Raw genomic sequence first — 12,323 nt, forward strand, 5'->3', positions numbered from 1 at the left:
CATATCGTTACGCCAGAGGTGAATTTTCCTTTATTTAAACATTATCCTTACCGGCGTTCCAGGTTCACCCTTAACACCATCATCGCCCTAAAAGGAACGATAAAACAAAGGTTAGTTCAGCAAAAGAAGATCAATGAATGTCGTGAAGGGGGGAGGGGAGGGGGGCTTGTTATTCTTGTTATTAAAGGTACCTTGTTATCACCTGAAAAACGCCGACATTACGCAATGTGTTTTGAAAATTAAATTACTTGGAGAACTCCTAACCGCTATCTTTATCATTTGACAAATAATCTCTTTTAACAAGCTTACCAATTTCTGCAAGTTTTGTGTATTTCTCTAGAAATGTCCCGTGACAAAAAAGTCTCACGTGGCACATAGATGATGCAATATAGTAGATACTAAATTAATTTATGCAACAACAACAAAATTGTGTTTGAATTTTGGTAAGCTTGTATCTCTTGTAATATTTGGTGCTAATAGTACAGTTTTGTTAAGTTGAAGGATAGAGAAAAAAATGCTACAGCTTTGGCACTGTATAGAGTTCAAACTAATAAAGATTGCTTACACCACAGACTATATATCTGCTATTCTTCAAAACAAAGCTTAATGAAAAGGGTAAGTGAAAATTATTATACCTCATCACCTGTATCACCAGCTTCTCCCTACAAAAAGATAGGATTTGCGAACAAAAATTGCGAGCATAACATCTTATGAGCTTTCAACTTGATTTTAGGACGACCACTTCCATGAAATGATAGACTTAGCTCAATGGTAGTTTGGCAGTTGACTTGCTTTAAAAGCCTTACGAGAACCAAGAACATCAACAAAACACAAATGGGAGACGAGAAAATGGACAAATATTGTTTTCTGTCCTGACTTGATCCTGATTTTATCCTGACTTGATCCTGGTCTCTTTGGTCAAGAATTATATTAAAACTTGAGCAGAAAATTTTGTTCAATACCAAATACAAAAGTTGCAAATGTATTTGCCGATGTTATGGGCCTCCTTCCAATGCAAAACGTTGACAACTGTCCAATATTTAGGCCACAAGGAGCATTACCACTTAGACGAATAATTTCAGACTTTTAGAGAACTGAAGGATAGTTATGAATTTTTCAGGATAAAAGTGCAAAATAAATTATTATTTTTCAATAAACCCTTTGCTTCAAGTATCCTTGAATGTTGAAATTACTGAAGACATTTAAAATACAGAAAAAGCTTTTTATGGACATGTAAAATGTCACAAAGATGATTAATAATATGTTTACTTGGTTTCCTTTTAATCCATTTGAACCGTTGTCTCCCTATTTGCAGAAAGAAAAACATTATATATTAATAAAAAAGATGAATGTTTGATGGTCCATGGAATAAACTCTATCAACTCATACTTATAGAAAAGAAAGAATGAAGAAGAATCAACTACGCTATGGATGACTTAAGCACGGAATATATGTATTAAAAGCGGACCATTGGTTTCAACTATTAAGGAAACCAAACATGTTCATATTGGATTGTTTCAAACCAAGGCCCAATGTGACTAAAAATATTTTAAAACTGCCTTCGTTTTGCTAAATCTTTAATAAGATAGCAATGTCAAGTACCGTAAATCCTCGAATTAGCCCCCTGGCGGCTTATTTATTTTTGATATTTTTGGACGGGGGTTTATTCGAGGGGGGGGGGGGTTATACGAGGGGGGCTTATAAAATTATTGTAGACATTAAGAAGACATTATAAAAAGACCTCGTTTATTCTAGTAGAAATTTATTTTTGAGCATTTAACTAATTACCACCAAATGTATGAATTTGTTGTGGTAAGTCAATAAAACGCGATAGGCAATCTCAGATCGCGAAAATCATCAAATGGAGGGGTCCAATTCGAGAATATAGGGTAGCAGTGGGGGCTTATTCGAGGGGGGGGGGCTTATTGACAATTTGTAGTTCAAGGGTGGGGGCTTATTCGAAGGGGGGGGGGGGGCAATTCGAGGATTTACAGTATAACAATTTTCATTTTCACTCAAAATATATATATGCTGGTATACAAGCCGATAGCTTATCAAAACCTTCGCTTAATTCTCAAAGAATTGCAAGTATTTTTGTTTTTTACAAGCTTGAAGACTCTCATTTGAGCCAAACAATAGGAAAAGTCAAGATGGTTACTCACCACCAGCCCGCTATAACCTTCATCACCAGGGTCTCCCTGAAGAAGGAACGTAAGTGATGTAGTGCTAAAAGCTTTTTTCAAGTATATAGGCAAAAAATATTGAAAAGGATTTCGGCAAAGCGGTTACTTCCTTACTTCAACACTCGTATATCTTCAAAAAATTCTTCTCGTATAAATTATTGATAAATTTAAATTCAATGAACAGGTTCAAGATGACAAGAACAAGATGGCCATGAAAAGGAATCTAACATACCACTGTTCCCTTCTTCAAGGGGATGTTGTTAAAAATATTACTTGCAGGCTCTCCCTACGGAAAGAAAATAAAACAATGTATATGGATGATAAAGCACCTGACATTAAAATTAAGAGTGAAAAGATAAACGGCGCATCAGCAATCCTAGATGCAATTGGTAGCATTAGCAGTAAGGTAATCGCTGCCACACGAGCTGTTTCAAAAATGCACGGTTGAATTCTTCAGGCAAACTAAACGATTATCGATGAGGTTCTTGGTGATGGTCGTTGTTTCCTGGGTCATGAACAATGTTTTTTGGCCAAGGGCTGGCACAATGACTAATTTACAGCCAGTCTTCTGTTTCTTTTTGTTTTAGTAATTGTTCTTATAGTTGTGTTTTATTCTTTATTTTTTGTAGAACATTATATGGGTTTTAGATTAACAGTAAAATTGTTATGTTGAGTGCGGAGGAAACTCGCCACCATCATGGTTTATGTCTCCAGCTCAGTAGTCAAATCTGGGTTCTGTTTTCTGCAGTGCTAATGATGATTAAAAATCTGGGATTAGTGAATTCGATTGGATTCTGCTGCAGTCTTAAGCCCTGTCCACACTACACAAACTAACCCAGGTTCGCCCCAGGTTAAATTTAACCTGGGGCGAGCCCTGTTTTGTCCACACTTGATTTTCATGTTTTGTAATGTGGACACAAAGTCGGGGCGAACCCAGGTTAGCTGACGCTACGCATGCGTAGTTAAATTACAACAACAACAAAACAACGACACAAAACAAATTTCCATAAACACGATCAAGATGGAAGTTGCCGAAGTTGCAGTTTATTCAAATGTTTTCCTCCCTCTTCCTGACAAGTTGCTGTTGTCTTTAACTTTCTTATAAGACTGTTTTAGTTGCTTTTTTTTCACTTATATGGATGTAGTTTCGCTCGTAGCCACTTTCTTTTTCTAGGCGCTGTGCCATCTTTTCGTAAACATGTTTTTTCCTTGTACAGTTATCCAACTGTTCTTGAATCTTTTCGTCTCTCCAGATACTTATGAAGCTGAGAACTTCTTCGCGGCTCCATAGTGATCCACGATCTTTTTTGCAAGTTTCTATATCTTGCCTGGTGTTTGCATGTAACGTATTTTTATTTTTCGGCGCGCAAAATGAAAACATATTCAAATATGCGCATGCGTTAAAAAAAACTAACCCAGGTTCGCCCCAGGTTTTGTGTCCACACTAGAAATTTAGAACACTAACCTGGGTTTGACCTTGGTCGAGCCCACCTCTGGAGATGGGTTAAACTAACCCAGGGCGAACCCAGGTTAGTTGTGTCCACACTGCAAAATCTAACCCGGGTTAGCTAAAACCTGGGGCGAACCTGGGTTAGTTTGTGTAGTGTGGACAGGGCTTTAGGTTTGACACTTGACTCGCTAATCAACACAACAAATCAACCTAATGCGATCTAGCTAGATAACACCACAAAAATGGTTCTCACCTTAGGTCCTCTTGGTCCAGCTTCACCAAGTGGTCCAGCAACTCCTGGGAGACCATCAACACCATCAGGTCCTACATCCCCCTGGTACAAAAGGTTAAGATTCTTTACAGGAGCTGATCAATAAATACAAAGAAACTTTTACGAGAAAGTACAAAAAACCTCTAATTTCAGGGATTCTCTAAATCTTTAACGTAAAAAGCGTTTAAAAAGAAAATTGATCAAATGACTCACCGGTTTGCCTTTGATTCCGCAATCTCCGGGGCGCCCGGGCCTACCTTCGACACCAGGAACTCCCTTTGGAAAATACACAAAATTTTAGAGTAAATATTTACTAGGATAATAGCAATAGGATAAAAGAAAAAGGACAAAGAACAAATGTTTCTTATTTATAGTTTGGCGAGCACTTTTCAGTGTATGAAGTTTATACAGGAAATATTAATTTTCACATACCGGTATTCCATTTAGACCCGGATGGCCGGGCATTCCTTGAAGTCCCTACAGTAAAAAAGAACACACGTGGTCAATTCTGTTCGAGGAGTTCGAATCAAATATTTTATAACTTCTCCACGTAGAAATATTCAGCGACATCAAAGTCAAAAGGAGAAGACAACCTTGAAAACCTTAAAGCTAGCTTGGTGTCTTTTGGTAATAAAGTATAGGTATATCATCTTGCCAACAACACTTATTTGCAATGATTTTAGATTAAACCAGGCTTAATCTAACATTCACATTCAAGTCATTCCGAGCATTGCTAGGCAGAATAAAAAACGCTATACTAACCAAGTCTCCTCTTCCTCCTCGAGAACCTTGCAATCCTGGGTCACCACGGCTCCCTTTTGGTCCTTGTGGTCCGGGTGCACCAGGAGGGCCCTTTTGGACAAATATTTCATTCTAAGTTCCAGAAACAGCAATATTGGAGTGCCTTAGGCGTATAAACCTCACAACAAAACTACTAATGACAATTATAAATAGTGTGTATAAGGCGGGCATAAAAACAAAAATTATTGTAAAAGATTACAGGTTGACTTATTCTATCATAGACCTAAAAGTTCTTTAGAAAATAAGAATCGAAACAAATATTTGGTCAATAATTTAGAACTGTTACATAACAAAAAAAACTTGTTTACAAAGATTTTGTCAAGATTTATAAACTACTTATAGCAAAACAATGTAATTAAAATTGCTTACGTTTTCTCCTGCTAGTCCTTGCGGTCCAGGTGGCCCGTGTCGTCCCTGCGGAGGTAAGTTACGGATACAATCTTAGAAGACAATGTGACTGGTACTTTATATATAAGCACACGAATATTGACAAGGAGATAAAAGGAAACTGAATCCAGACACAAATGACGTAGGAGGGCATTTCTGAGGACTCGAGAAAATGAAAGAAAAATGAAAAACAGATAGAAAAAGATGAAGAGTTGTAAATAGTTAACAGATTGGCTTCAAATTCTGAAATATAGTAGATAGGAACTTAGCAAAAAAATCAAATTTCTCAAAGTTATCAAAAGAATTTAAAAAGACCTTACCATGGAACCTTTTGGTCCTTTTATACATTTTGGAGCGCCACATTTCTATAATTAAATACAAAATTAAATGAAACAGCAAAAAGTTAGCTACCATTAAAACAGGAAACAATCTAACACAGGATTAGAAGAATGCATTCTTTGAAATACGTTCTGATCATGACATTACATTGTTAAACCTGGAGATTGCGATAAAACTGACTTTCATTGTGAAAATCATACCGTGTTTTCTGTTTTAGTTTCCTCCGTAATTTTTCCCGGGGGAACAACTGCTGCTGCTGAATCAAAAAATGAAATGAAGAATTAAAAAATGAAGAAATAAAAAGCAGAAATCAAATCGATGAATTCAGAATAAGATCTTGAAAGGATTCCTTTAAAAGCACAAAAATGCAATTGCATTTCAAAAGAAAATACAATATCAAGGATATTAAACTGAATAAGTCCGAGTAACGAAAAACCTACGTGCGAAGCATGCGGTGTCGGCGACATCTTGGGAATACTGCTTCATATTAGAGAAGGTCTTTACCAAGAAGACACGACTGTTGCCATTTCCGTAGTTTGTTATTGTCTCTAAGGTTTTAATTTCCTTTAATGGTCCGACGCCAAGTGCTACGAAATTGACACCTTTTGATTTCAATGCCTTGATGCTGCCCCGCATACCGCTGATTGCTCCGATGCCGCCATCGGTAATAATAACCATAAGCTGCGAAAAAGCAAAAATGACGTCATACAAAGACATGGTGGATACACTGGCCTCGATTCGAGTTAAGGTTAAATTGGTTTATTTAGCCATTTCTAGAACGTGTTCACTATGATTTTGTAGATCAAATTGTCCGTTTGTTACACCAAAAATGCCAGACTAGGGAAAAATTGTCCCTTCTTCAAAGGACAGAAAACGACATGTTAATGTCTATAAAGTCCAAAATAATGTAGCACCCAAAAATTGTCTTTTGTTGTAATTGATTTGGCGTTAAATACCATTTTGTCCTTTGTGTGTGCCACAAGGCGAGCTCCGGGGCAGTTTGGGCAGGAATGGGTCGTTACAACTATCTAGTGATTAGCTAGGCGCTCAATTAAGTCAATTAAGTAGAGAATAGAAATCTAAAACACCTCCAAGGTGAATTACCTTAAACGCATACTTGCGCAGTCCATTATTCTCATTATATATACCCTCGTTTACGAGATCAAGAGCCAGGTCGAGGCGAGACAGCCCTCCGGTGTAACGTATCTTTCCTAGTGAATCTATTGCCGGGCGCATGTTTTGTCCGGGATAGTCTTTAAAGGTCCATTCTACATTAGCTTGGGTGCCGAAACATACAACTGAGACATGGGTCTGGTCTGGTCCAACATTGAAATTTTCCATGGTCCGAGCGACAAACTGCTTCACTTTTTCAAAGTTTTCAGCACCAACGCTATCAGAGTGATCCAACACAAATGTCAAATCGACTTTACGACGGCAGACTATGGAGAGACAGAAATAAACAGATTACTACTACAATTGATTTGACATTGATTTGATAACGGAATTCCATGACGCTGTTTTCTTTTTAGCTTTGGTACTTCTTTCATCTGCCCTTTAGCTGCCTTTTATCTGCGCAGATTACAGTAAAGAAAAGGGAAGATTGTATCAAGACAGACCGAAACTTTAAAAACTGTAAAAACCTCATTTAAAAAAAATACAGAAAAAACGCGGCACGTACCACCTGGTCTTTGAGTACAGGTCCTTCTGCATCCATCAAAACAGCATTTAGATTCTCCATAGCACTCAAAATCCGTTTTACACTCATTGTTGCTCAAAAGACAGTCATTTCTTTGCTTGGTAACAGGGCATGTTCCAGGTTTCTCTGAAAAAAAAACATGAAATCATCAAATACTTTAAATGCCATTAAATAGTTGCATCGCTAGAGATTCAGTTAGTTTCATTGTTGATTCGCTCATTATTTTGGTTTCAAAAATATCAATATAGACTTTAGCTTGAATATCCAGGTAATTATCAAATGTGAAGTTCATTTACAAATATTTGAGTACACCTGAAAAACTGCAGCGATATTTTTTTAATGAAATCACAAATCACACGAATTAACATGATAGAACTTAAAAATCTGTTTGCAATTATATCTTTATTCTCCTGACTGTGTATATGCCAAAATTTACATACCTCTGCAAATTTTCTCGGTTATACCAAACAAACTTGGAACCAGTTCGTCAAAGTTCTTTCCGGTGAAAATATAATCTTCTGGTGGTGTTGAAGCGAACTTTTTCAATTCGTAATGGTTGACCTCAGGTCCTACCCCGACTGCAATGACATTTACTCCGAAATCCTTCAATGGTTTCACGGCAACACTGAGGTCCTCTGAGCCACGATTGGTGCTTCCATCTGTGACAACAACCAATACCATGGGTCGTCTTTGCCTCACATATCCATCTAGACTGAAAATACTCTTTTTAGCTTGTCGCAAAGCCTTGTCAATCCTCGTGCCAGTCTTCATGTGTGGCAGGTTGTCGATCGCTCTTTTGATGCTTTCAGCATCATCGTAACGCACTAAATTAAACTCAACTTTAGCATCTGTGCTATACAACAACACCGAAAAACGTGCATTGCTCTGCGACACAGCGAAGGAATCCACGATTTTCTTCACAACCTCCTTCATGCGGATGTAAGCAAAGTCCCTTATACTACTAGAAGAGTCCAGGGCAAATCCGATTTCAACAGGGACTAAGCAATCTAGAAAAGCAAAAGAATCGGTATGTTAGTCTACTACATATGGGTAGAAACAGTATCAGAAACAAATAGCTTTTGACATCAAAGCAATTCATTTAGTGCCAACCTATAAAATGCTAGTCCTAGGCCAGTTTAGAACCTGTGTCCATTGGCTCGTGATTGCCTATATTCCCTGGTTATCTGAGGCGCCTGTTTCTGGGAGGACTGCATAAATGAGAGATTGAATGTATTAACTTTTTCACAGCATTGTTAATACAGTTAAAAAGCTAGGTGCGACAAACACAGGGAAAAATATGTGGAACAAAACATTTCTTCAATGATGCTAGCCTAGCATTTTTATTAGAGGCATGGCTCTCACAAGAAATATATTTTGGCCCAGGCACGAAATATTTAGTAGCATTTCAGAGGCATGACTCTAAAAAAAATGTATGTTTTGTCCAAGACACGGATATTTCCATAAATTTGTAAACTTATTAATCACGAAAAATGCTCTTAAAACCAGAAACAGCAACCAGAACAGAAGAGAAGCCCGCATAAATAAATATCACCCCCGGAAGGTTATTCATTCACACGGGAATTCTACATAACTGCGGTCAAATATTGGAATATCGAAATTAAGCAGACTTTACTTGATGCAAAAGACGCCGGGAAGTTCATATTGGAGCCTTGCTTTTAAATAGATTTGCGAGTGCGGAAACATTGCGAGATAGAGGGGCGAGGTATGATTACAATAAGGATAACATATTTAAATTTAAATCATTTCCTTCTTCCGTAAAGATATATGGTTACAAAGTTCAAGTGCAAGCAACAATGATATAGCTCATTCAGCCAATTGCTGAAAGATATAGTGTGTTAGATTCCAGGTGAACAATATGCTGCCTGTACAACTGCTAACAATTGTTACTTATGTCGCTCCTAGTCACCAGGACAATTTATGACCTGATGTTGGATTTTTAGGTCAGATATCCCATTCACCGTACCAACAAAGTATTGGATTTCAAACTGATAAGTATTTTGCGAATAACCCTAATCAAATGTATAATAAAAAATCGTTAAAATGTGTCTATCCCACCATTTAAAAGCCATTAGAGTTTTATCATGTTAGTCATATTTCACGAAATGTGGTGCGAAATAAGGCGGTCTACTTTCTTAGGCAATGGGCGCGGAAAGTGTTGCTCTGTGTTTTTCTGCAGGATCCCTCGAGTCGGAGCTTGTTAACGCTTTCTTCCGAATAAGTGTTTCTTAACCAGAGCAAAATCATCCACTGGACATGAAAGAATGGCGATAGCAATGGGGATGACGTCAACGATGATGACCAGACAACAAAAAGAGTTTTCAAATGGAAAATTATTTCAAGACATTGCATTCAAATCCTTAATAACTTCTCTGCTGGATCAACATATCAAATCGCAAAAAATCGGTTGAAGTAGGTCGATGGGCAATTAATGACTGCACCATGTGGAAATGTGACATGTGCCAGTGTGAAAATGTGACATGTGCCAAAATGACAGCGAATAATATACTTTTCTGAAATGTCCCGCCTTTACAAATATTAAAAATAGAGATACCTCAGTATTCTTAAGTGCACTTCTCAGTTCAAATTTGATCCTTTGATGGCAAAAGCCCAAAAATACTCTTACTGCCAATATTGCAAAAATTGCACGGGAAATTCGTAAATATCGTGAAAGGATGCCTACACCTCCAGTTAGTAAACCCTTCCATTGTTACAATTTTGTTAATTTACATCAAACCTTTCTCTATTTTTGGCTGTCTTGCGTTGAGTCGCAATTTCTACAACGTTTATGCATTGCATACCTCGAATAAGAGGAATGCTGTCAATTAACTGTGTTGGTGACGACGATGACTAAAATCATACTGATGATTTAAAATTATAATTAATTTAATTTAATTTATTATAGTATCTTGTATTTAAGTTTCTGTTGGCTTAAATTAGCACGTGAGCTAGCAATAAGAGCCAACCTTAAATAAAGAAATTATTATTATTACTATTATTATTATCATCATTATGATTACAAGCCTGGCTGCTAAAAGTGGATTTAACAGGGTTTACGAAAAGGGTAAGGTATTGCGATAAGAAAGCGAAAAATACTCACTCAGAAGTGGAAAGACGCATTTACGGCTGCAACCATTAAAACAACATTTTTGGGTTCCGGGGCACATTCTGTCGGCCCCACATTCATTCACTTCATTGTCAGAACATGTGGCAGTTGCAGGAAGCAAGGGGCACTTTCCGCGTTTGGCTGCAACAAAAAAATATTAATTCTTTAGGGTATCTCTGGTATTAACAAGTAATACAAATTCCACAAAATAACACGAAAGAGCACTTCGCAATAACCAAAGCGGCCCAAAACTAGCATTCCTATACTAAACAGTGCTGTTCAATACTAAATATATCAATTCACCGGTAATATTCGGGTATAGTATTTAAACTTATTAGTGAGCCATGTTCTAAGTGTTATTTTCCCGTTTTTGAGGGGTATTGGTAATTATCAGAGATTGAGAGGGATAAAAATCTAAAACGGCGGAGGAGGATCGTACCGAGGCTTCAAGTTCTAAATAACCATAAGATTGTGGCCTAAATCGTCACATTTAATGAACAGCTCTTCAGCCTTGCCAGGAATCTCTTCTACCGCAATCAAATTAACCCTGTTTATCACGGAGATTAAAAAATGCACGGTTTTTTGGAGGATTTTGACTATATAGCTTTCTTTGGGTGCTCAATAATTACAAAGTAACTACTCGATACAAAATATATTAAACAAGGGATGCAGACACGATAACAGTCGAAATAGGTTTCCTTCCCATTTTTGCAGAGAGGAAGTGGCACGAGATGCTTTGATAAATACGAATCTGTTCTAAGAAAACCGATACCAATGAAAAGAGGCTGCCATTTCCTGCTCTTTTCGAATGGTTTTGAAATGAATCAGGAAACTCATTAAACAGATGTGCAGGTCAAGGAGAAAGCGACTTAAAAATACTGAAAGATCCTACGAGGTATTACCGGCCAAATGCTAAAATCAGGGCAGTCGATCTCTGACAACAGTTGGGAAACAAAAAAACAATATTCTTTACTCCTTGCAACAAACCTTACTGTGCATGCGATTAAAATAGGATAAACGACGAATCCGTGAAGATTTTATGAAAAAATAGAGGAGTGGATCGAAATGTTTCCTAGGGGAACTTTGACTTTATCATTGGTGTCAAATCAATGACTTTGAAAAATTAAACGCTTCACGAATTCAGAAGTTGATCTAAGAGTAAAGGTGGTTAAAGAATTAAGGTGGTTAAAGACTTAAGGATCTTCGTACCACATTAAAGGCAAATCGCGTTGCAATGGAGTCTTCTAGGGTCGAACTAAGGCAACCTCTATATAAAATATTGAGAATCGAACATTCTGTAGAGCTGGAGAATAAACGCTAGCATACTGATGGAGTACTTTGTGACAAGGGACGAAATTTTATTTTAATTTCTGAGGACGATCTTTTGCTATTAAAAGGTCTCGAAATCTTAAACTTACCTTGACAACCTTTGTACGAAAGTTGTTTTATAACAGTTTTCAGTTTGTCTAGGCCATCAACCTGCAGAAGGTGTTCTGATGGAGGGGATGAAACAAACGAGTGGATTTCCTTAATGTCAACTTTATTGCCAACAGCAATGGCGAAAATGTTGACTCCTTTAGCTTTCAAAGCGTTTGCAGGAATTGAAACATCCTCTTTGCATGCTGTACAATTGCCATCCGTTAGCACAACTAGAACAAGAGGTACGTTTTGTCGAATACCCCCTTTAAGAGAGAACATCTCTGTGTTTGAGAGTCTTAGAGCGTCGTCAGTTGCCGTAGTGTAGCCAAGGTAAGAGATGTTGTCGATTTTATCTAAAAGAGTGGCCTTGTCAAATGTCTCGTCTAAGCGAATAGCAACTTTAGCAACATGGCTGAAAACAATCACTCCAACGTGTGTTTCTTGAACACCGATTTTAAATGAGCTGACGAGAGTTTTGGTAAAATCTTTGATCTTCTGGAAACCTCCAGTTTTCACGCTACCAGATGAATCATGTGCGAAGACCAAATCAATAGGCTGGAAGCATTCGCCTATAAAGATTTTTAGAGATATATTGCACACATCATGAAAAATGGTATTTATTAAAATATTATTATAATTAGAATGGGAAAATA

At 37.4% G+C, this 12,323-nt stretch overlaps 1 protein-coding gene across 2 annotated transcripts in view; it reads right to left on the reverse strand.

The window, feature by feature from the left end:
• Positions 1–12,323, reverse strand: part of LOC135684589 (uncharacterized) — a 43,377-nt gene that overhangs the window by 21,298 nt on the left and 9,756 nt on the right. The window contains exons 4-21 of one of the 2 annotated variants that reach the window (XM_065200221.2): positions 11,670–12,239; positions 10,246–10,392; positions 7,568–8,134; positions 7,110–7,253; positions 6,536–6,870; positions 5,872–6,112; positions 5,632–5,684; positions 5,413–5,457; positions 5,075–5,119; positions 4,667–4,756; positions 4,337–4,381; positions 4,118–4,180; positions 3,887–3,967; positions 2,416–2,469; positions 2,163–2,198; positions 1,270–1,305; positions 636–662; positions 52–87 (exon numbers count right to left, since the gene is read on the reverse strand). In XM_065200221.2, coding sequence (XP_065056293.2) covers positions 52–87; positions 636–662; positions 1,270–1,305; positions 2,163–2,198; positions 2,416–2,469; positions 3,887–3,967; positions 4,118–4,180; positions 4,337–4,381; positions 4,667–4,756; positions 5,075–5,119; positions 5,413–5,457; positions 5,632–5,684; positions 5,872–6,112; positions 6,536–6,870; positions 7,110–7,253; positions 7,568–8,134; positions 10,246–10,392; positions 11,670–12,239 — 2,615 coding nt within the window. Of the gene's footprint in view, positions 1–51; positions 88–635; positions 663–1,269; positions 1,306–2,162; positions 2,199–2,415; positions 2,470–3,886; positions 3,968–4,117; positions 4,181–4,336; positions 4,382–4,666; positions 4,757–5,074; positions 5,120–5,412; positions 5,458–5,631; positions 5,688–5,871; positions 6,113–6,535; positions 6,871–7,109; positions 7,254–7,567; positions 8,135–10,245; positions 10,393–11,669; positions 12,240–12,323 lie in introns of both variants that reach the window. The other variant, XM_065200220.2, reaches the window with a different exon arrangement.

This window comes from Rhopilema esculentum, chromosome 21, assembly GCF_057945365.1.
Source record: "Rhopilema esculentum isolate cy_ngs chromosome 21, ASM5794536v1, whole genome shotgun sequence".
NCBI lineage: Eukaryota > Metazoa > Cnidaria > Scyphozoa > Rhizostomeae > Rhizostomatidae > Rhopilema > Rhopilema esculentum.